Genomic DNA, 23,942 nt, shown 5'->3' with positions numbered 1-23,942 from the left:
CTCCAAAACTTCAGATTTGTGCTCTAATAGCCTATTCCATATCTCACCTTGACATCAACAGACATTCTGAACCCTGCATAGCCTAGACAAAACATTTTTCTTCAAAACAAAATGTTTCTAAAATACTTGTTTTAATATTTTCTCTTTCAGTAAACAACACCACCATCTTCCTAGTTCCTGAAGTCAAAAATCAAGAAATTATTCTTAAATTCTCCTTTAAAAAAAATTCTCCTTTCCCCCCATTCTCCTTTATCAGCACTTGACTCTTGTAAACATTCAAAATCTGTTCGTTCCTTCTGTTGCCACCATGATTATCCTAGTTTAATCTACTTTCTCCTTACAAAGGTTAACAACAAAATGAACAGTTATTAACCTACCATTCAACTTAAATACTATAAAATTACCAATATATTCCTACCCCTATCATGCCTCCCCAGAGGTAGCTCTTATCCTGTACATTTATCAGTACTTTTCTCATAGCCTTCAGAAATGTGTGTATCTCTAAACAATAATTAGTTTTGCTTGTTTCTGAGCTTAATCAAAATTATACAGTGTAATGCAACTTGCTTTGTTTCCCATCAGCAGTCTGGCACAATGCCTCCATTAGTTTAGTATGGATGAAACCTCCCTGCTTCTATCAAGAAACAAGCTCTTCACTTGTGACCCGGATGTTAAAAATGTTAAAAGAAGCTTGGGGTGCCTGGGTGGCTCAGTTAAGCATCCAATGCTTGATTTCAGCTCAGGTCATGATCTCATGGTCATGGTCTCAGGGTCATGAGATTGAGCCCTGCATCATGCTCCGCAGTCAGCGGAGAGTCCGCTTGGGACTCTCTGCCTCTCTCTCTGCCCCCCCCCCCCCGGCACACACTCTCTCTCTCAAATAAATAAATCTTTTAAAAAAATGTTGAAAGTTTATGTTTCTAAGAAAAAAAAAAAGAAAGTGCCCAACTGTGTCAAATGCTGCTGAGAAGTCCAATGACATAAGAACAAAGAAGTGACTATTAGATTTGGCAACACAGATTCACTGCAAACTAGAGGCAGTGTCAGTAGAATGATGGGGAGACAATCTCAGGTGCTGTAGGTTGAGAGTGAGTGTGAGGTGAGGGACTAAAGATGACAATTCACAGCTCTTCAGGAAGTTCTATAAAGGAGAGCAGAGATACAGGGCAATAGCTGGAGCAGGATGAGGTATCAGGAAATGCTTTGCCTGGTTTTGTTTTTAGGATCAGAGAAAATATAATGTATTTTCAAGGTAATGATAAGTTCCAGCAGAGAGGGAGAAATTAATGATACAAGAGAAGTGGGGGAGAGGTCCTTGATAAAGCAAGAGAGGATGCGATCCAGCACTCAGGTTAAGGGGTTGAACTTTGATGGAAGTAGGGGTGCTATGTCAGGGAATCGATGGTGAAGTTTGGAGGTTTCCATGGTGGAAAAATGAGGGAATCCCTGCCTGATTACTTCCTTTTGCTCAGTGAAGTATGAAACAAAAGCATCAGCTGAGAGAAATATATCATTAGAAGTGGGCAGGTAGAAGTAATGACGGCACCAGCTACTGGGAAGGAACAACCTGTGAATGGTGTCCCTTCACAACTAGTAAAAGAGGTGACAGGTGAAAAGAGAGAGTGAACCAAGTGTTAAACATCATTAATCAAGAAGGAAGAGGAATGGGGGAGCCTCTATAGGACTTCCCGTGCAGACATAGCAGGTGATAACATCTGAAAGTAAAACTTGTTTAATCAAGTGGATAATTGTAAGATCTGTTTGAATCTAATTGTTTAAAACTAGATTTTAGATAAATGTGTCATCCCCGAAAAGTGCACATCAAGGAACCAGGGCAGCGAATAACTTATCTCTGCCTTGCCCTGCCTGGAGCATGACTTGGACCAAAAACTTCTCATGTGCTGCATTTAGTCCACTACCTGAAACCTCCCAAGATAATGCCTTTTCCATATTCTCTTTGTGTTAAATTCTCTCAAGATAATGTCTTTTCCATATTCTCTTTGTGGTAAATTTTCCATTTTCACTGTTCTTGGAAATTTTTATACTCCTCCTCACTGTGTGAAAACCTCTGTTGAGGGATTGCTTTCCACCTGCAGTTCAGTTGCTCTTGTCCACGTTCCTGCACTTGCCTTAGCTTTAGATATGGATGCTCATCTCAGAAGCACAAGGATTGACTCTGATTTGTTTGCCACACATACTTTTTCATAGAAACCCAGAATCTTGGGATTTTAGAGTTGAAAGCACCCTCAAGGTCATTTAGGCCAATCTCCTGCTTAATTTAGGATCTTTGCTTTTTTTTCCCATGCTGGTGACTCTATGCAACCCTGTAGTTTCCCCATTTATTATATAGGAGGTAGTTTCATCTCAGGAGACCTTTCATTTCTCAATATTTGTATTTTTAATAATTTGTGCCCATTTGTTTTGTAATCACTTGGACATTGGACTTTGACTTTCCTTTTCTGGCCTGCCTATAATAGTTTTATCTGCCTTTGTTAGATAACACTGAGGTTAGAACTTCAAGTGATTTTGTGTCAGTTGAATGTCAAAGATTCTCTTTAATATCAACTCTTATTTGCTTTAAGCAGCAGTGGTTTAACACCCCCGGTCATGAAATTTTACACTTTGAAACTCACACAGATTCAACTAATGATTTCTCTCCCATAGAGGCTAATACAGCAGGTGGGCACCATTAAAATTTCAGTTTCACTTGCAATTTTTCCTTTGAAGAGACTGTGCTTCTAGAATTCAATTCTTAGCTCCGTAGTAATCTGGTAGGTTGTAGACCTTTAATGAGGCAATGAGTGTTCCTTTAAATATCTTACCAATATGTAATTAACTAGGGACATTAGCACTAACGAGTCAGCTGGCTTTGACATTGAGCACACCCAAGTTTCCAAATCCTGATTATGTAGTCAATGTCTGGATTACCTAGTTTGCTCACGTCTTTGCTCAATGTAGTGAACTGTAACGGAAGAGCAGGGTCCTTGGAAACAGTGAAACCTGAGCTCAGCTCCTGGCTTTGCCATTTACCAGCCCCAAGTGTTCTGTAGATCATTTAACCTTTGTAAGGCTCCTTGTCCTCGGCTCTAAAACAGGTGTAGCTGCATGCACCCCCTGCATTGTGTGAGGATTAAATGAGATAATGTACAGTATATAAAGTGTCCAAATATTTCCTGGAACATAGTAGGTGGTTGATAACTGTCAGGTCCCCTTTCCTTCTGTTGCCTGTGCTTTTTTCCTTTTTGCATCTGGACTAGTAGAAAAAAAGTCCTAGGCTTGATTTCTGGGTCTCTGTTCATAATCCTGAAGGATGGAGAGCATTTTCAGAATGTCTTAGGTAAGCATTTCTTATCTTTAGGTCCTCATTGCAAGGGTAGAAGTTACCACTAGTGGGAAGTGAGGGGAAGAAAATAAGTGAATATTTAGAAAAAAAAAAACAGAAAGGGAAGAGGGTGAGAGAGGCAGGAAAAGGAAGTGACAAAGGAAGAGAGTAAAACATGAAAGAGCACCTGTTGGGGGTGGAAGTATTGTAGAGAAATTGTAAGCCTTCTCAGAGCCAGGTAACTGCAGGGTGCAGAGCAAAAAGCTTGCGCTATGCGATGAAACAGACCAGTGTCCAAAACCTGGCCTCACTTACTAGTTCTGAGACCTTGAACAAACTCCTTTAGCTCTCAGCACTTCATTTTCCAAAACAGCAACAGCTAAATTTACTGAGTGCTTACCACAGGTCGGGATTCTTCTATTCATTTAATTCTCACAACAGCCCCATGTGACGTATAGAACTACGACACTCATTCAACAGATGAGGAAACTGGCTTAAGGACGTGGTTAACATTTGTTCAAGATCGCAGAGCTGGGAATTGCCCATAGGTAGTCTAGCTCTGGAGCTCACACTTTAACCACTGCGCTAGAGCTGCGTACATCATGGGGGTGAGGAGGACATGGTAGGTAACTGTGAATGGGGCCCCCACAGGACCTGCCCAGATTATGTGCAGGTGCATGCGCTCCCTACTTTTCCCTCTTTCTCTTCTCCTCTCCCTGACTGCTTGTCCTCTGTTTTCCTGGTGGGACTTAATGTTCTGGAAACTTCCATCTGGTTAAATGGAACTTGCCACTCGAGAAGGAACCCCTGTGTAGCTTCATCTCAATACACTCTAAGTGTCATTGCTAAACAAGTTAGACTGGTGCAGCTGAAGACTGTTTTCTGGGGCTCCTTCTGTGGATTCCACCCCTGACTATAAATCAAGACAATGATAATGGGAGAAATAAAACTATTTCACCCACTCACATGCGTGCACACACACTCTCTCTCTTATAGACACAGGAGTTTGTTATTCAGTTTCTTTTCTAATCTGTTTGATTGACTTTTTCAAATTAAATTAGGTCATATTTGACCATAATCTTATGGATTGGTGGTTATTCCTTCTATCAGTTCAGCCTGTGTTTTAGCATCAGGTAGCTAATATTGCCTGGATTGTCCATTTGCTCATTCATCACCTAAAAAAAGAGTTATTGGGAGCATATTACATTCTAAGCATTGCGTAGGTATGAGGGATATTAAGACGAATGAGATAGGCCTTCCTTTCAAGTAGATCATTGCCTAATGATCATAAAACCAAATAATTATGCCACAACATGGTAAGTTCAGGAATGGAAGTGAACACAGTTTATCATTTGTATTTTACATTTTTACAGGATCAAAAAATATGTTCCTTATGATTTATGGTTTTATTTTTCTGCTTAGAATTCTTTCTGCATTCTAACAAAAAAGAAAGAACCACACATACTTTCTTTGAGTTATTTTATCAATACATATTTTAAGAGTAAATAGGAATCTAATTTCCTCACCACCATTTCTTAAAATTTGTTTTTAAGGTAACCTTGTGTTTTCTATGGCCAGTGATATACATGTTCATTGTTTAACAAAAGGAAAGCAATACTGGGGCACAAAGAAAATTGAATGTCTTATAATCCTATTCTCCCAGAGTTATTTATTAAATAAGTAATTGCCTTTGAAAGGTTTTATATTGTGCATCTGTGGATATGTGTATGTGTGTGTGTGTATAAAAAATATGTTTTTTCCCCTTCAAAACAGAACCTACAGGGATATTGGATGTCTGGTACATGAAACAGCACATTGACTACAGTAGACAACAGATTTCTCTTTTCTGGAAGGTAAGTTTTCAGTGTCAATGTAAAATTCAAGAGAATTATATATTTAATTGTTTTTTGTCTTTGTTTTTATTGAGATATAATTGTTACACAAAAAGAATTATATATTTGAACAATGTTTAAGGCCAAAAAATAAGTTTTATTTCTGTAATGGCTTTATACGAGGCTTCAGACTTAGTTGGAGCTCATTTTCTCAACGATATCATCAGGACCCTTGACTCAGTGTCATTAACTTTTGCCAGATAAGGGTGAGAGCTCTGGCTGAGTTCTCTCCTCCACACACCGCATCGTTTCCTCATCTTCTTGCATCCCTTCCCATGCCCAGGCATGTCCATCCTCTGACTCTACTCCAGCATTTCTTCTGACTCTTGCCCCTCCCAGTCACCCTATCTCCCCTACAGACAACATCCCCAGCAGTGACCATGTCACCTTACTTATGCACTTTTTTGGGAAATTAAAGATGGGAAGTGTGTGGATATGGGTATTCAGGAATATATTTTCTATGGTCACCAAAAAGGGAGAGGGTGGAAAGAAGGCTGCTCTACCTCAAGAACTCAAGCAATAGTAGAAAATAGTGTGAACAGGAATGGAAAGCAGCTCTTCCTCAGGAATCATAGTAAAACAGTAGTGATTTGAACAACCTTCCAGAAAACAGGGAGGCCTAATGTTATTACAGGATGTGAGAGTTTCACAAAGTGCTGAAATCTGGGGCGGTTATTTCACGTAATCCTTCAAAAACCCTGTGAGGTAGGTACCAGGTATCCCCACTTAACAAATGGAAAAACTGAGAGAGAGAGGATGTTCTTCCTACAGTTACCCAGCTACTAAGTGCAGAATTGAGACCGAAACCCCATCCAGACCTCTTTCTGCTACATCATGACTCATCTTTATGAAAAGAAAATACTATTTGAGTTGAGCTCCTGATTGGATGCTCATAAGAGGTTTTCAGGTGAGCTATACTCCTCTTTACTTCCCCAAGCCTGCATCCCTCTCACTACACCTCTTCCAGTTAAGGGTAAATCAACAGTTTTGGAATTATGAAGCTGATGAGCACGAAACCCCAAATAGTCAGAGAAATGAATATAAAGTCCTCTGATGGGGTTAGCATGATAGATTTTGATAATTGCAATCTTCTTCAGTTTTAAGAAATGAGCCAGGCAAGAAATGAGCTCTTTCTCCCTCTTTTCCTTTCTCTCTAACACGCACACAAAATGTCTGGTATGAGACTACTATAAATAGCTTGGTGAGTCATAATCAAGCTCTTCACTTTGAAACTAAAACTGCAGCTTAAAATTTATTTTAAAATAAAGCCATGTTTAAGAGCAAGACAATTCTCAATGCAAGACATTTAGAGCAGCCATAATTTGTGAATATTATAGAAGAAACCAGCTCAGTTCTTGGCTGTTGGTTTTCATTTTCACAAGTAAGCAACTGGTTAAAAACAAAATTCCTCCTTCCATAAAGATTCCTTCTCCCTAAATGTCCTCAGCAGTGATCTGAAAAGATATACTGTTTTAGTTCCAATAAACATACTTTAGCCACAGGTAAGGCTCAGCCAATGTGCATATGCAAATTCTTCTCTGCTTCTCATTTTAATCTTGTCCCTAATCCTTGAAAAGCCTAAATTCTAAAGTGAGGTCTTGGAATTCAAGGAGACTTCAATTCTCTTCTAGTCCACCCTTGCTGTCATAAACATTGCTCCCACTCCAGCCAGGACAGATAGATACCTCTGTTGGGACCATCTGGGACAGGTAGAATTCCACTTTCTAAGCAGTCCATGCTGTGGTGGGCATCTCTTATTGTTAGAAAATTTTCCCTTTTGAGGGTTCTGGGTGGCTCTGTTAAGCAGCTGACTCTTGATTTCAGCTCAGGTCCTGGGATCAAGCCCTGCGTTGGGCTCCATGCTCAGTGGGGAGTCTGCTTGAGGATTCTCTCTCTCCTTTACCTCTGCTCCTCCCCTAACTCATGTGCACATTCTCCCTCTCACTCTCTCTAAAATAAATAAATAAAACTTTAAAAAAATTTTCCCCTTTTATGGAGCCAGAATTGTGGGTACTGGACTGGAACTGGCTTGAATAAGAAGCCAAAAATGTAAATACTAGAAATTTCTACAACTTGACACCTGGTGGTGATCAAGACAGGGCACCTTCAAAACCTTCAGTGACTATCCAGTCTGAAAGGCTCCTTAAGGAATATTGGATCTAGTCCTCCGTTTTGCAGGACCATTACAGGATTAAGTCCTTTTCTGCAAAATCCTGGGCTTCTTCAGGGGCCCCAAGTAGGCCACTTACCTGGGAGTGGGAGTAAAAGACTGACCAGAGTTACTGAGATGAGCGGGCCTGCTTCGGACCACAGAACTACAGAGCCCGAGACCCAGAGGGAATGTAAGCAGTGTGCAGTCCCACCACTCACGTTACAAACACAGAAACAGGTCTAGGGAGATGAAGTGATTCCAAAGAGGATTTCAGGTATTGTGGTGCTTGCTGCTGGGAGACTTTCCTGGGCAGAAATCACTGCCCCTTCTGTCTAGAACCCCTCCTGTCCCACTCATCCAACTGTGGATTCCTTATGCTACTCTTAGGCAGGCTTGGGAATTTGATAGGATGGTGCCATGACATAGGGACTTGTCTAAATGACAGACTAGAAGGAAACGCTGCAGCCAGATCAGGTGCCTTGTGGTGGGGCCCAAATCAGACCTCACTGGGGAAAGGAAGCAAAGACGTATGTGTGGTGGCTTTTTTTTTTTTTTTTCACTTTGATCAGTACTGGGAAACCCAATGAGAGGGACACCCTGCCACTGCAGAGAGGGGGATTTCGGGTCTTAGCACCAAAGGAAGCCCCAGGTAAAACCCCATTAGTCTATGAACAAAGTAAGAACATGTTTCTCTTGCGACTGGGGAAATGTGAGATGACCTTTCATTTTTGTAGGATGTTTACATCAGAAGAGAACTTGGTGCTGAATGAGTATAGCCCATGTGTGTGAGGGAGTGAAGTATGAATGTAGGTGAGTGTGAGTGTGTGTGAGTGTGCATCTAAGTGAGTGATGTGTGCATGTGTGTTGTAGATGTATGTGAGTGCAAAGGGTAAGTGTGAATGTGTGTGAATGGGTGTGAGTTTTTTATATGTGTGTGGGTTGTGAGTGTGGGTATGTATATATGAGTGTGTGTGTCAGTGTGGGTGCATGTAGGTGAGTGTCTTAGTCCATGTGGGTGTTATAACAAAATACCATAGACTAGGTGGCTTATAAACAACAGAAATCTATTCCTCATGATTATGAAGGCTGGAAGTCCAAGATCAGGTGTCATTATGGTCAGGTGAGGGGCCTCTTCTGGGTTGCAGACTTCTCATTGTATCCTCACATTAGCAGAAAGGGCTAGTGAGGGGTGTCTGGGTGGCTCAGTGGGTTAAGCGTCTGCCTTCAGCTCAGGTCATGATCCCAGGGTCCTGGGATCAAGCCCCACATCAGGCTCCCTGCTCAGTGAGCAAGGAGTCTGCTTCTCCCTCTGCCCATACCCCTGCTCATGCTTGTGCTCTCTCTCTCCGAAATAAATAAAATCTTAAAAAAAAAAAAAAAGAAGAAGAAGAAGAAGAAGGGGCTAGTGAGCTCTGTGGGTTCTCTCTCTCTTTTTTTTTAATATTTATTTATTTGACAGAGAGAGACAGCGAAAGAGGGAACACAAGCAGAGGGAGTGGGAGAGGGAGAAGCAGGCTTCCCGCAAAACAGGGAGCCAGATGCGGGGCTTGATCCCAGGACCCCGGGACCATGACCTGAGCCGAAGGCAGACGCTTAACGACTGAGCCACCCAGGTGCCCCTGTGGGTTCTCTTTAATAAGGGCACTAATCCCATTCATGAAGCTCCACCTTCATGACCTAATCACCTCCCAGAGGACTTACGTCCCAATACCATCACACTGGGCATTAGGATTCCTACATATACGTGAACCTTGGGGACACACAAACATTCAGACTTATGGCAGTGAGTGAGTATGAGTGTGTGGAGGGAGTGTGTGGGGGTATGAGTGTGGATGTGGATGTGAACGTGTGTGTATATGAATGTGAGTGTGGGAGTGTGTTGAGGGTAAAGGAGACCTTTGCTTTGTTGTTCTGGTTCTTACCTATTTACTCTGGGTTTCTCCTAAAGGGTTTCTTCTGAAAGTTCTATTTCCTCAAAATGATCTTATACTTTTTTTTTTTTTTTTTTTTTTTGCCATAGCTATTTTTAAGGCAAGAATTTCTTCTGTATTGAAGCCAGAAAGTACAACTTAATCTATGAAATAAAACAAAAATACCTAGGTATTGGTAAAACAATAAATGCAAAAACAAGTAGAAAGTGTTACTCCGTTAGAAATAGCCCCAGTGTCATGTCAGAGTCCTTCACAGGACTCCTCTCACTCAGATTCCCCAAGTTTCATATTGTTTCCTTTGCTTTCATTAAGCATTTCAATCCATGATTCCAATACACCTTTCTTCCAGTTAGCACAACATGTATTCTTTAAAAAGAAAATCACCTTGTAGATAGATAGACAGGTAGGTAGGTAGGTAGATAGATAGATAATATATGAAAAGATATGACAATGGGTTTAAACCACATTAACCTTTCCGGTTTCCTCTGTTAATTTCTTAATCATGGCAGGTCATAAACTTTCTGAAATTGTGGTTGAGGCCATGGATTTGGAAGAGAAAAATGTGTTTATAAATGAAGCCAACTTCACTTTATTTATCATCCACTCACTCAAACAAACATATGAAAGCCTCTCTTTAGTACTGGATGCTGTTGCATGCCAGTGATGTGGAAGTGAGTAAGACAAATGCCATCCTCAGGTGCTTGAGCTCACAGACCAGCAGAAGGACAGAAATGGGGATGATGAGAGCACTCAGGTGTAAAGGAGGAGTTCAAGATTCAGCTGGGGGTAGGGACGCCTCGGTGGCTCAGTCAGTTAAGCCTCTGCCTTCAGCTCAGGTCATGATCCCAGGGTCCTGGGATCGAGTCCCACACCGGGCTCCCTGTTCCACAGGGAGCCTGCTTCTCCCTCTGCCTCTGCATCTCTCTGTCTGTCTCTCATGAATGGATAAATAAAATCTTTAAAAAAAAAAAAAAAGATTCAGCTGGGGGGATGATGATCAGGGTCAGCCAGTAGAGCAGGGGAATGGGTGAGGAGTCGCTGAAGACCTCTTACAAGGTAATACTGGAACTGACCCCAGAAGAACACTTAGCTGGGATAAGGGTGGGAGGACATTTGGTAGGATGTAAAGGATGCCTCCTCTAATTATATAAAGGCCTCAGGCTCCCGACAACCAATCTTCCCTGTGGATTTATGACAGACCTTCATTCTACATCAATATAAATCAGATTACAAGTAATACTTTCCTACATTTACTGGATTTCTTTCATATGAGGGGCCAAAGAACACATCCCCTCCAGGCAATGTGATATGGATTGGAATATCTGTAGCGAAGGACCATCCCATGGAAATATAACTGTAGCGAAGCACCATCCCACAGGATAACTGTAGCGAAGCACCATCCCATAGAAATATAAAGCAAGCCGCAAATGAGAGCCACATGTATCATTTAAAATTTTCTTGTAGCCACATTTAAAAAATTAAAAGGTGGAATTAATTTTATTTTTTTTTAAGATTTTTTTTTATTTATTTATTTGACAGAGACAGCGAGAGAGGGAACACAAGCAGGGGGAGTGGGAGAGGGAGAAACAGGCTTCCCACCGAGTAGCGAGCCCGATGCGGGGCTTGATCCCAGGACCCTGGGATCATGACCTGAGCCGAAGGCAGTCGCTCAACCAACTGAGCCACCCAGGCGCCCCAAGGTGGAATTAATTTTAACAATATATTTTACTTAGCCCAAGTACGTATGGAATATTATCACTTCAACATATTTAAAAATTATTGATTAGCTATTTTACATTCTCCTTATCCAACTAAGTCTTTGAAAACTGGCGTGCCTACTAAGTGCCCGTGGGTGCAGTGGCTAAGAGCTCCCCCTCCAGAGAGCAGCACATCTCAGTCACGCTTCAAGAGCTCCGTGGCCGCGTGCGGCCGGCGGCTCCGTCCTGTAATGAACAGGACCCTTCACAAGCAGTAGAGAAGAGAGTTGGCCAACTCGGTTCCAAAAGTGGGGGAAAGATTTGGTGGGTTTTACTCACTTGCTAAATGAAGTAACTCATTTGGATAAACAGCTACCCTCAAACCACAGAAGGCGAGAAGAAAGAGAAAGTAACAAGCCCCATACCCCAGCTCACAGCGGAGCCTCAGAATCGCTGCTGTGGCCAGAGGCAGCCTCGTTGCTACATTTCCTTTGTCTCTTTCTCCCTGTATCTCTCTGTGTTGTATGAAGAATATTCCAATCCATATCACATTGCCTGGACGGTATGTGTTCTTTGGCCCCTCATATGAAAGAAATCCAGTAAATGTAGGAAAGTATTACTTGTAATCTGATTTATATTGATGTAGAATGAAGGTCTGTCATAAATCCACAGGGAAGATTGGTTGTCGGGAGCCTGAGGCATTTATATAATTAGAGGAGGCATCCAATCTCAGAATCGATACTTAAATGCAAAAGCAGCAAATAGGAAGATTTTGATAGTTTTGTTGTAATATTCAACTCTGTCTCCTTCCCTTTCCCAGCAGGCTGGCACAGCATTTCTGAAGGTATTTTTGGAAAGAACAGGTTGTTTTGCCTTGCTTACTAGTCATACATATCATACTAGCAGCTGTTATGTAGGGAATTTCAGTTGGATGACAGAATGTGGTCAATGACGAAGATAAGAAATTGGGTACCAGAGAATTAACAGAAGATGGAAAACAGAGATGGAAGGGGAGTTCAGGTTTTGCTCTGACAAAGTTTCTATTATTTTGCTGTTTTTTTGCTGCAAAATAAGGTAGAAATCACTATGTCAGGGTAACTAGCATGAGGTATTAGTATCAATTTCATAAGTTCAAGGTAACGAAACACCTGGGGCTATCGTGCTAACATGACAGCAGTTAAGAGTTCATCCTCCAGGTAGAGCTGTACTACCTGGGTTCAAGTGGAGGCTTCACCACTTCCTGTCTGTGTGTTCTTCAGCAAGGTGCTTATCCTCTCTGTGCCTTCCTTTCCTTCAAGTCAAGTGCAGATAGTAGTAGTATATACCACATGAGGTGGTTGTGAAGATCAATGAGAGAATCATGAAAAGTGTTTGCTAAGTCACTAGAAGGCAAACATGGTGCAGGACGCCAAGGACGCAAAGATGGGCTCATAGGCTAGTGGGAAGACAGATCCACAGATAGATCACTTCAATACAGTGACTTTTTAAAACTTCCAGATCAGGTTGTCTTTTGAGTTGCTCCTTCAGTTTGGACTGGGGTTGCTGAAAGCAGTCATGAGTCCTGAGATCAAGGTACCCGGGCTTAAACCCACAAATTATATGTACTTTGTAATCAACTGTATGACATTGGTGAGACTTTCATAGAGAGCCGTGGTGGGAGCCAAGTCAAGATGGCCTGGCTTTCCATTGATTGGTGGAAGAGTCATATAACTACAATGGGAAAAGTGCCAATTATGATGATTTTTATATTAGAGTAACTGAGAGCAGGGAACTCACCAGGTGGCTGACATCTGCTATGTGCCAAGCACTCTTTGAAACCCTTTGCCTCCCTCAACCCATTGCATCCTCCAGTAAGCTTAAGCTGTACATAGCATTATCCTTATTTTATAGTTAAGTAAATTGAGCCTCAGAGAGGTAAAATAATTTGCTCAAGGTCACACGGCTGCTGTGTGGTGGAGCAGGAAAGTGAACAATCTGCCTTAATAAGAAAAACCAACCTCACCCCCCAAAAAGTCTTCATAGACAAAACTGACGTATTAGAATTCCCCAGATTTCTAAAAGGTCTTGATTACAGAGTCTCTTCTTTGATGTAGGCTTAGCTCTGACAGATTTTTGTATTTGTTTGTTTGTTTGTTTGCATTAGGGGAATTTCAGAATAAAATATCACTTTATGACAAGTACAGTAGTTTTTTTCTTCAAGTCCTAATAAGAAATGATTTATCAATTCACAGAAATACCCTTCCTCCCATATACTTAAAAACAAAACAGGGGTGCCAGGCTGGCTCAGTCAGTGGAGCATGCGATTCTTGATCTCAGGGTTGTGAGTTTGAGCCCCATGTTGGGTGTAGAGATTACTTAAAAACACTTAAAAACAAAACACAGAGGCCTTGCATTTTGACATGGACCAGGTTTTGTCCTATCATGTCCTATATTCATCACGTTATTTTTGATGCTGAAAGCCTTTTCAGCCAACAGAACTCTCATAATAGTTTTATAAGGGAGCTGCTCACTCTTTGCTTCTCAGACAAACCTAAGTCAGAAAAGCTAAGTTTACTAAGTTTAGATCATTTCTCACACACAGAGCAGAAAGAAAACTGAAGGAAGCCATAAGACAGCTTTTCCTGTTTAGCACACCCTTACCAGGAGGAGAGGGTGACAATGACAGGAACACTGGCTTGACACCCCTTTCAGCACTGCCCATAAAGGTACAAGAAGTACGAGGGACACCAGACACATTCGGGACATCTCTTTCCTCCCTCATGCCCACCAGGGGGCGCACTAAAATCTCACCTTACTTTTCTGTGGCGACTACTTTAGTCTTAACCTCAGGACAAGGAAATATGAGGACTAAATGTGACAGTAGATGTAAAGCTTCTGACTCATGGTATGGCCCAATAAATGATAGCTTCTCCCGATCACCCACCCAAATAGATTAACATTAGAGTAAAAGTAAGTTCATCTGGAAAGACCCAGCTGGCTCCTCAGGTGGCAGTTCTGGGTTCACAGCTAGTCTCCTTGTGACCTAAGGCCTGTTGACTCCGGGAAAAAAGAATTCTGGATCTCCACTTTCCCCAAAATTGCTGACCTGATGTCTGCTGTTGATGCTCCACATCAGAATGTACCACAACCTCCCAATTAGACAAGCTACTTTTCAACTTTGGGCCAGGAGGGTGACTGGGGATTCCAAATATGAAACATAGTGCTCTGTGGTGACAACGTAAGGAGCAGCACGTCAGAGTAGAGGGATCGCTAGTCTAAAAGTCAGGAGCCCTGGGTTCCACTCTCAGCTCCTCCATCTGTTCCTTGAGTGGCCTTAAGCAAGTCATTTCATGTCCTGGACTTATTTCCCTATTGATAAAATGAAATGTTGAATTAATTGTTAAGCTATAGAATCCTTCCTGGTTCTGTAGTTCTGTGATGATATTCCATTACATCAGGGCCAATATAATCCAGAGGTGAGAGATTAACATGCATTATTTGCAAACTTTATGTTGCTATTTTTTTAAAACCAAATTAAACTGTTTTCAGTTGCTTCAGGAAACTACATCCAGCTGGATAAATACCTGCTTTCCTATTGGCTGATTGGGTTTTTTGTTCCATGGACCATATTGGACAAGTTAAGGCCCATTTTCAAATTGGTGAAGGAGGCCAATTGCCTGAGAGATGTTAACCTTTATCCCAAAACTTGAGCTTGACATTTTATACAAGCATAACTCATGGGATACCATATTTATTTCTCTAACTACCTTAATTCTACCTTTACCTTCTCAATGATATTTTCAAATCTAAAATATGAGATGTGGAGGAGAAAATGCAAGGGTTTGGGTCCAGGCCCTTCACTACCCTCTAGGAACCTTTACTCATCTTTCAGATCCACATCTCTTACTAGATCACTGTAGTGTGTGGTGTGTGGAAATCAGCTAGATTTCCACAGCCGTCACGAGGCAAGTTCATCGGATCCAAGATGACTTGACATTTCCCCTTCTTCCAATGCTCTGTCATAGGACTGATAGGGATTACTGAGATGTCTATTAAGGAGAATGAGAGGAAGGTAATAAGGACTGATTTGCAAGGTTTTTTGTTTTTTTTTTTCAATTAGGGCTCTCGTTCCTCAGTTGTCAGAGTAAGACTGAAGCCCCTTGGGTTCCTGGCAAGAATGGGGAGCTTAGTGAGCTCAGTTAACTCTTGAGCAGTACCTTAAGGAGAGGGTGCATGGTGTGGGGGTGAAATAATAGTCCTATCTCTGGACCTACAGAGGAGACAGAAAAGGATGCATTGAGAAAGAGCTGAGGGAATGGTCTTCCCCGCCTGCTTTTGCTTTAATTTATTCTGTTTTTCTCCTGTGACAAAGGGCATTAATGACAGTTTAGGATACCACAATTTCAAAAGCAGACATTTACTTTAATCCACACAACAGGTCTATAAGATTGACTGTGATGGACAATTAAAATGCTAACTTTCTTGGTTCCTGCCAGAACACAAAGATGTCTTCTAGGGAAAGGCTAAATGTGCACCCAAAAGAGCCCTCAGCAACATGGCATTCCCCTGGTGCATTGACCATGGTTTAAGATACAGTCCTGGACTTTGAGAATCCAGAAGGGCAGCTGGAATAGGACCTGCATTAATCAAGTTCCCAGAGACTGAAATATAAAAAGCTAGATGTTCATGGATTAATTTACAGTGAGGAATGCAGCTGTTGGGCTACCCAGAAGGCTTGAGTCAGCAGATAGGAACATTCTCTCTCAGCATGCTAATTATTTCAGAAGCCAAATTATCATCAGAAGGCCAATTTATTCACTTAAAGTGAAAAATACAAATTTTAAGTGAACCAGATGTTCATGTTACCCCAGTCTCTCCTGACAGATAAATACACAGGAAACCAAATTATTAGAAGATTGTTTAAGGGGTAGGGAATCAGAGAAAGGGGCATTTGCCAGTCCAATATGTGTCTTTCAGCACCTGAACCCATAGAAGGAATAGCCTTGCCAAGAAAACCATCACACTTGGGATGCCTGGGTGACTCAGTCGGTTAAGCGTCTGCCTTCAGCTCAGGTCATGATCCCAGGGTCCTGGGATCGAGTCCCACATTGGTCTCCCTGCTCAGCGGAGAGCCTGCTTCTCCCTCTCCCTCTGCTGCTCCCCCCTGCTTGTGCTCTCTCTCTCTTTCTCTCTGATAAATAAATAAATAAAATATTTATTAAAAAAAAAACATCATGCTTAAGTCTGGCGAGCTAATCTTCCTCTCCCCGCACTAGGCAAGGACAGGCACTGCCAGGGCTGCCCTTGGCCGCTCTCCATTTTCATTGCTTCTGTTTCCCATGGTTCTTACCCGAACAGGGTTACAATACAAATAATTAGTTTTCTGCTTACTTTCTGGGATTGCTCCCAAATGATCTCAATTGGAATTTTTGCAATTCCAAAACTCATTAGTCACACATTTATAAACAGTGTCTTTACTTTTCTAGCGCAGATGGCTAATCCAGCTCACTAAGTGTGGATTTTACGAGTTTAGCTCTTGAAAATCTCATTTTTGACTTAATGAGCAGCATTACACTTTCTATATGAAAAGTGTGTGTGTATGTGTGTGTGTGTGTGTGTGTGTGTGTGTGTGTGTTTCACAGATTGAGAACTGGAGATTCAGAGGGGCTGAGTGCCTTGCTCTGGGTCACACAGCTAGTAGTGATTGGTAGCGATGGAACAGAAACCCAGATCATCTGAGTTCAGATTCCACTCTTGTTCCATTGGATATAATTGAGGTTTCTACTATTAGGAAGTTTCATTTTGAAGCAAGAAAGGAAAATCAATTGTGTTCTTAAGAATTAGCTTTGAAAAATGTCAACTGAATTTTTTTTTCCCTAAATGGTGGGCTTGGGCGGAGGCATAAAAATATGCAGTGGAGGAGATGAGAAGGTGTAAATAAAAGGGTCACTCATATGTCTCCTCCTGCTTGGGGAGCCATCAGGTCCAGCCACAGAGCGTCCAGCGACCTTGTCTGGGAGTACACAAGTAAGTGGATGTGTTTCATTGCAGAATATGAGTATATCTGAGGCAAGAGGAAAAATCCTCCACTATCACGTGACCTTGCAGGAGGTGGCAGGGGGGAAAGTCACACTACAGAACATCACAGAACACACCTCCTGGACCTGGGTCGTTCCCAGAACTGGGAATTGGGTTGTGACTGTGTCTGCAGCTAACTCAAAAGGCAGTTCCCTGCCCACTCGTATTAACATAACGGACCTGTGTGGGGCAGGTAAGTACCAACTTTCCTTTAATATCGCCTATGGGAAACTGTGTCTTACTTATGTCTTATCTCCCACAGGCTCAGCCCAGGGCCTGGCATGAGTAACACAGGAGTTTAGACTTTGGAGCCAACAGCCTTCAGAGGTTCTTTTGCACTTAGCCTATGAGTGGTATTGGACAAGTGAATTAACACCTCTGAGCTTCAATTTCCCCCTCTGTAAAGTAGGGATTATATTATCTGTCTTGCAGGTCATTGTGAGATTAAATACAAAAACTAATACATAGCAGGTGCTTAACAAATGTTAGTTAAGGAAATGTTAGTTACATTAAATTGAACACTAATATCTGGCTAATTTTTCTGGACACAAGAAGAGTATGTATTGTCAAATTCTAGGAAAAAACATTCTACACTTATAGTCAAAACATATTTTAAAACCAATAGTATTAAAATGAAATACTGGCTGTAATGAAACTGCAGTAAAATTTATCTATACTACAGCTCTTTATTACACAAATTTAGATATTTATCCAATTATCTACATTGAAATCTCCCAACTATACACATTTTATAGTTGCATGCTCTGAAAACTCATTTCTTAAGATAAAAGCCTATGATTAGTCAATAAAGTGGATATGAGTGCTATTTCTCAATGTCAAGATCATTGGCCTAACTTTTCCAAAAATGCCTAATAAGACTATAATTAAATCCTTTCTTAAAATTCAGTTGAACAATTTTATCTACATATGAGTCTAGCAATCATCGCTTGAAAGAAGCTTCTACCCAAACATTATTTTATATACACTGTTAAATCTTAGTTATATATCCTTTCAGTCATATATCCATAAACTTAGAGATGATAGAGTAGATAAAAATAACTAGAAGAAAATACAAGTAAATATTGATGTAACTTGAAGTTGGTATATGAGTTAGGAATTGCTTTTAGGAGTAAGGGTTGCTCGTACCAGAGGTCTGGTGACATCGTTAAGATTCCAGGCTCCTTCCTTCTGTTTCCTCTGCCAAGTTGGCTTCCATCCTCAAGATGGAAAAGGACCAAGATGGCTGCCAGAGCTCTATCTACTTTCTTCTAGGAAAAGAAGGAAGAGAGGAGGGCCCACGCCTCACCCTCAAGGAGCTTTGCTCCAGGTCACACAACACACTTGTAGTCATTGGCTCTAACTGGTCACCTGGTCACACCCAGCTGCAGAGGAGGCTTAGAAATATATTTCAGGCAGCAGTGTTCCCTTGCTAAAGAGGAGAGAATGTTTGGGAGGCAACTGGTGATCTGTGCCTATGTGGGTAGGTACCTAAGGCACAAACCTGAGGAGATGAATTAACTGTGGGGGAAGAAAGCTCAAACTCTATGCACAGTAAAATAAAAATTTTAAAAACACCATAAACAAAGCTTTAAAAATGTAAATAACAGTTTAAGAAAAGCATATATCACATTTTTGGCAAAAAGAGATTGATTATCTATCTATCTATCTATCTACTTTTTCAAATAAATAAGAGATTGGGGATATGAACAGGCAACTCAAAAAATAAATAGAAAAGTAGCAGTAAAGATACGAAAATATGTTCAGCCTAACCAGCAATCAATGAGATGCAAATTTTGAGAAAACATGAGAAACCAAATCAGACTGAGAAAGAGTTAGTAGAATTAGCTTAACCCATGTGGGTGAGTGTGTGGGGAAAAGATATGCTGTACCCTGCTGGTGGGTATGTAAATTGGTACAACTTTCTGAAGACAGCTTGGCCATATGTAACTTTAAATACTAATGTATCTTTGACCAAAAAATTTTACCATTAGGGATGTATCCTCAGAAAATGATAAGTGCTTAAAAGTGTAAGCACAAAGATGTTTGTTGAAAAATTTTTGAAATAGTGTAACACCACGAACAACCTAAATGTAAAATAATAGAGAAGGGACTGGTTTAATATATCATGACTTTCACCTGCCTTAACCCCACACTAGGGTTAAAGTGACATTGTAGCTATGTTTTTATTGGCAAGGAAAGATGCACATAATTAGTAAAAAGTTAGGCTTTCAATAGTATATATGGGATGATGCCATTTAAAATATGTGTTTACATGAGTACACATTTTTTGCATTGTAAAAAATCTAGTAGAATGTATGTGGAAATGTTAATAGAGGTCACGACTGTATGATGGGACTACAGGTGATTTTCCTTTCCTTTTGCTTTTTATATTTTAAAATTTTTTCTTCTGTGGGTAAGTACTGCATATATAGTTTTTAAAGTGAATTCTGTAGGGGAAATTGAACTCACACCACTATTTAGTATCCTGCTATTGTTAAAATGTAGTATGTCAGAATACCTTACTTCTTCAAATGTCACTGCAGATGGGTCTTGAAGCTAAAAACTTCATGAATTTTCTGGGTTTGTTCCAGGTGCTTTATTTAGATTTGGTAACAACTTCTCAAAATGACACATTCATTATATTAGAGCTGGCCTCTGCTTCATTCATTCAACAGTCATTTCCTGAGCATATACTACGTAAGGGAGCTAGAATCCAATAATAGATTAAAAATACTGTTGAAGTCCTCCAGTTATATTCAGTCATGTGGGAGGGACAGACATAAACAAGGAAACTGTGGTGCAGTATAATAAGTGTGAGATTAGAGGGATGCCCAGGTAACTCTAGGAACAGAGGAAAGATGAAGCATGGGCTTGGAGAGGATGCCCGGGAAGGAAGAACATGTGACTGGAGTATGGAGAGACAAGTTGGTGGGAGCCAGGTGAGGAAGTGGAGGTATGTGGGCATGAGGGTTTGCTTTAAAGTGAGATCTGAGCAAATGTGGAAGTTGAGGAAGAGAATTGGGTTGGGAAGAGTTTGGAGATAAAGGGGAGAGAGGAGCTAATTAAAGGAATGAGGTTCATGGGGAGTGGGAAGATGATGGAAACCAGGTGTTGCATAAGGATGAGGCTCAATAAGGATGGACATGTAGAGGAGGTATGATAGGACAGTACTTGAACTGAGCTGTAACTAAGAGGATCCTGGTCCTGGAAATCTTGAATTCTCAAGGGTTTATTGTCTCTCCTAAGATCACATCTTAACCACCCAATAAAACCACCCAGTACTCTGTGTATCCCAGAATGACATGGAGGACACATTGGCAAATTACACCATCCCATCCTTGAGTGCTCTTGTCTCACACATATTCTGAATGATCTGTAGGAATAGCATACCACGATTTTGTCTCCCTCTCTTTCAGTATCTGTTCACACCACTCACATATATAACTTTCCTTTTAGGAAAGGAAAAATAATGTGCCCCCCGCCCAGGCAGAATTATGTTGACTTTGAGAAAGTAGGGACAACTTTGTTGTAAAAAGCACCTGCCACAGCATTGCCTATAAAGAATCATTAGAGTGATTTTGTTGGTTTACAATGAAGATTGAATGTGTGCTAAACCCTGCAGTCAACAAGTAAAAACGTATTTAATATTTCAGACCAGTCCCTGTGCTCGAGACTTCTTGAAACTACAGGAAGAGTCAGAAGCCAGTAGAGTCATAAACAGAGACCCACACAGATGTCAGAGACTGAGGCCCCAAGAGGTGAAGGAACCTAGCCAAGACCATACATCCAGTTAGTGGCAGAGCTGGACTGAAAAACCAGGCCACCTGTCTTTTAGGTGGGCACGTATTCCAAATACCTTATGAATTGCAGAATTCTGTTCAGAAGCTCTCAGGGAAAAAGGAGATGGGAAATTGAATGATTGAGGCTAAAGAAAAAATTCTGAAAGGTGATAGAAAGAAGGTGAGTTGTTAGCAGAGTTCTGAAAGAGAGAATGTGCCCTGGCAAACGTCATGGGAAGGAAATTCAGGCTGTGTTCCTGGTAACTATGATGACTCAGACAGGGCAATGCCAAGTTGCTTTGCTTATTAGCTCATTCCAAAGAAGCAGTGGTCAGAAGGGCTCTTTGGCTATTTTAGCCCATCACCTGCCAAAGGGTAACTGGAACCTATAGGTGCTCAATAAATATTTACTAAATGAATGCATTTCATTCTCAAAAAAAAAAAAAAAAAATCTTGTGGCATAGCCAGGACATCCAATACCAAGGCAGATGAATATAAGGAACCCCTACTGGGGAATTCCAGTCCCTGGCAAAATAGCTAATGCCCAGGTTACAGGTTCTCACCACCAAGCACAGTTCTGAGGATGCCACACAAGGGACAGGATGGATGGCTGAATGCAGTGGGGAATAGCGATAAGGGGGAGCCCTGAGGTAAGCACTTTCTGGTTTTACTCCTTCTTCTTGCTCCTGTTGCCCTGATATGATCATTGCTTGGACATTTCTGCTATGGAGCAAGGAAGTCCAGAGAGCAGAACAGAGTAACTTCAAGGAAGCCCTGATACCTAACTGCAGAGGGGGTCTGAGAGCAAAGAGTACCTGTGAGCTGGCTGGCTTTTGAGATTTCTCCTGCCATCTACCCCATGTGCCTGGCAATTACAAAAGAGAATAACAGCCTTGATTCCCCATGAAGAGCAGTGCCAGCCATAGAGGCATGGGTAGGGTCTGGAGGTATCAGGTATACCTCGGGGGAACCTGGGGACAGGTAGAGCTCAGGCTGCATCACTGTAGGCTCTCAGGCCTGGAGCTTTCCACCCTGAACAGCTCCTCCTCCCCACCTGAACTTGCCTGGGGAAGCACAAGCTAGGGGAAACCTTTCACTCTCCTCCCATAGAAAGATAAAGGCCAAGGCTGCTGAGCAGTCCAAGAAAAAAACACAAGATCCCAAAGGAGAAAATCAGGAGAAATCTGAGAGGCACACGTTCTGGGAAAGGCAGCCTGTACCATAGGAAATCTCACTAATGCAACAGAAAGAACGGAAGTTTAGAATAAGCATAACAAGTATCCTTAGAAAGATTAGAGAGGATGCTAGAAACATGACTCAGTCAGAATTAGGTGGTTATAAAGAAGCCCCAAATAAAGAGATTCAGTATGGAAAGTTAGTTTTGAAATCAAGAACACAGCCAATGGGTTGGATAGCAGAAGGGACTCATCTGAAGACTGAATGAGTGAGCAGAAGATTGGGTGAGAGACTTTTCCTAAAGGCATCCAAAATGGGGAAAGAAGTCAAAACATGAGAAAACTTAAAATTAACATCGAAAGAATAGAAAGAGAAGTTATGAACTACTTAAAAGGATTTCCAGTAACAGGAAAAACTAAGTGAAGGGGGAAAATACTTGAAAATGTTTATAAGAAAATCTTTTGGTGGCGTATAACATGCTGGTGTACGGCGCTGGGGCGTACACTCATTTTGGCAGCGGGGCAGGCTGTGTGCATGTGGGGGTGGGGGGGATACGGAAAACCTCAGCACCTTCCACTCATGCTGCTGCGAACTTAACACTCCTCTAAAACATAAAATCTGTTTTTGAAAAGTCTCTGCAAAAAAAAAAGAAAAAATTAGCAGGGGGAGGGGGGTGGAGAGAGGAAAACAAATTAGTGCAGAATGAGCAACAGGATTGACCCCAAGAATACAAAGATGGATCAACATCAGAAAAATGTATTAATGTAATTCATCACAATAATAAAAAAAGAGAGAAAAGGGATATGTTTCTAATGGATGTAGAGAAGTATTTGGTGAAAAAGAATTTTTTAGTAAACAGTATTTTATAAAAATAAACCTATTTGAAAACTATGAAGAAAAAAGAAAACTTTTTAGTTTTTTAAAGACTTTCTACCAAAAACCTACAGCAAGTATCACGCTAATGAATATAGGTAGGCATATTCTCTTTAAAATTTGCAACAAGATAAAAACAAAAAAATAAGAGATTTAAAGATTGGAAGGAGAAGATATTTTACACGTGCAGCTAATAAGATTACTACATGGCAAATTCAACAAGGGCAATAAATTATTAGAACAATTAGAAATTCTAGCAGGTTTGCCAGAAATAAGAATAACACACACAAATTAATGCTATAATAAATGGTAGAAAATAAGATGCCACTTAAATAGCAAACTCAAAGTATAAAGTGTCTAGGAATTAGCCTGTAACAAAGAATGCATAAAAGCCTTACCTCCATTAAGGAGGAGCTGGGGCTTTTAAAGAGGAACTGAAAAATTTCAACGAAACAGCATATTTATGAATGGAACAATTTAACTTAATTCCAATAAAAAATACCAGCTGGAATTTCTGGGGACTCTGATAAACTGATTCTTAAAGCTATATGGAAGAATAAAGTGTCACGAATATCCAGGACCACTTTGAAAAATGATGGGCAAAATGAGGAAGGGACTTTACCAAGTAAATAATCAGATATCACAATGCCTAATAATGTGAACAGTGTGTTCTGGCAAAGAAGTTGACCCCAGACACAGACCCATGAATATATGGAACTTGGTATATGTTAGGGATGGTATCACATTTGGAAAAATTGACTCACAGTATGGAAAAATATAAAAAATTTATTCCCTTAAGAAAAAAGGCTTTTAGCTAAATTTGGATTAAAAACTTAAATGGAGAAGGTAAAACCAAAAGCCAATAGGAGAAAATGTAGTTGAGTACCTTTGTGCTCCCAGGATGAAGAATTTCATAAACAAGACTCAAAATGCACAAGCAAATAGATAAATTTACCTACATCAAAGTAAATATGTGCAACAAACACTTCATAAAGTTATCAGAGAGTTGAAAGACTGGAGTATATTTCTAGTGTTGAAAACTAACAAATGACTGATAGCTAGA

The 23,942-nt window shown here is 40.9% G+C and overlaps 1 protein-coding gene across 3 annotated transcripts in view; it reads left to right on the top strand.

Annotated features, from left to right (window-relative positions):
- Window positions 1-23,942, top strand: part of IL12RB2 (interleukin 12 receptor subunit beta 2) — an 88,826-nt gene that overhangs the window by 30,361 nt on the left and 34,523 nt on the right. For all 3 annotated transcript variants that reach the window (XM_032426485.1, XM_032426491.1, XM_032426481.1), the window contains 2 exons: window positions 5,096-5,175; window positions 17,025-17,244. In XM_032426485.1, the coding sequence (XP_032282376.1) occupies window positions 5,096-5,175; window positions 17,025-17,244 (300 nt within the window). The remainder of the gene's footprint in view (window positions 1-5,095; window positions 5,176-17,024; window positions 17,245-23,942) is intronic.

The sequence above is a fragment of the Phoca vitulina genome, unplaced genomic scaffold (genome assembly GCF_004348235.1).
Source record: "Phoca vitulina isolate PV1807 unplaced genomic scaffold, GSC_HSeal_1.0 scaffold2, whole genome shotgun sequence".
NCBI lineage: Eukaryota > Metazoa > Chordata > Mammalia > Carnivora > Phocidae > Phoca > Phoca vitulina.
The sequence above is the reverse complement of the archived record's forward strand: the minus strand, read 5'-3'. Positions and strand labels throughout refer to the sequence as shown.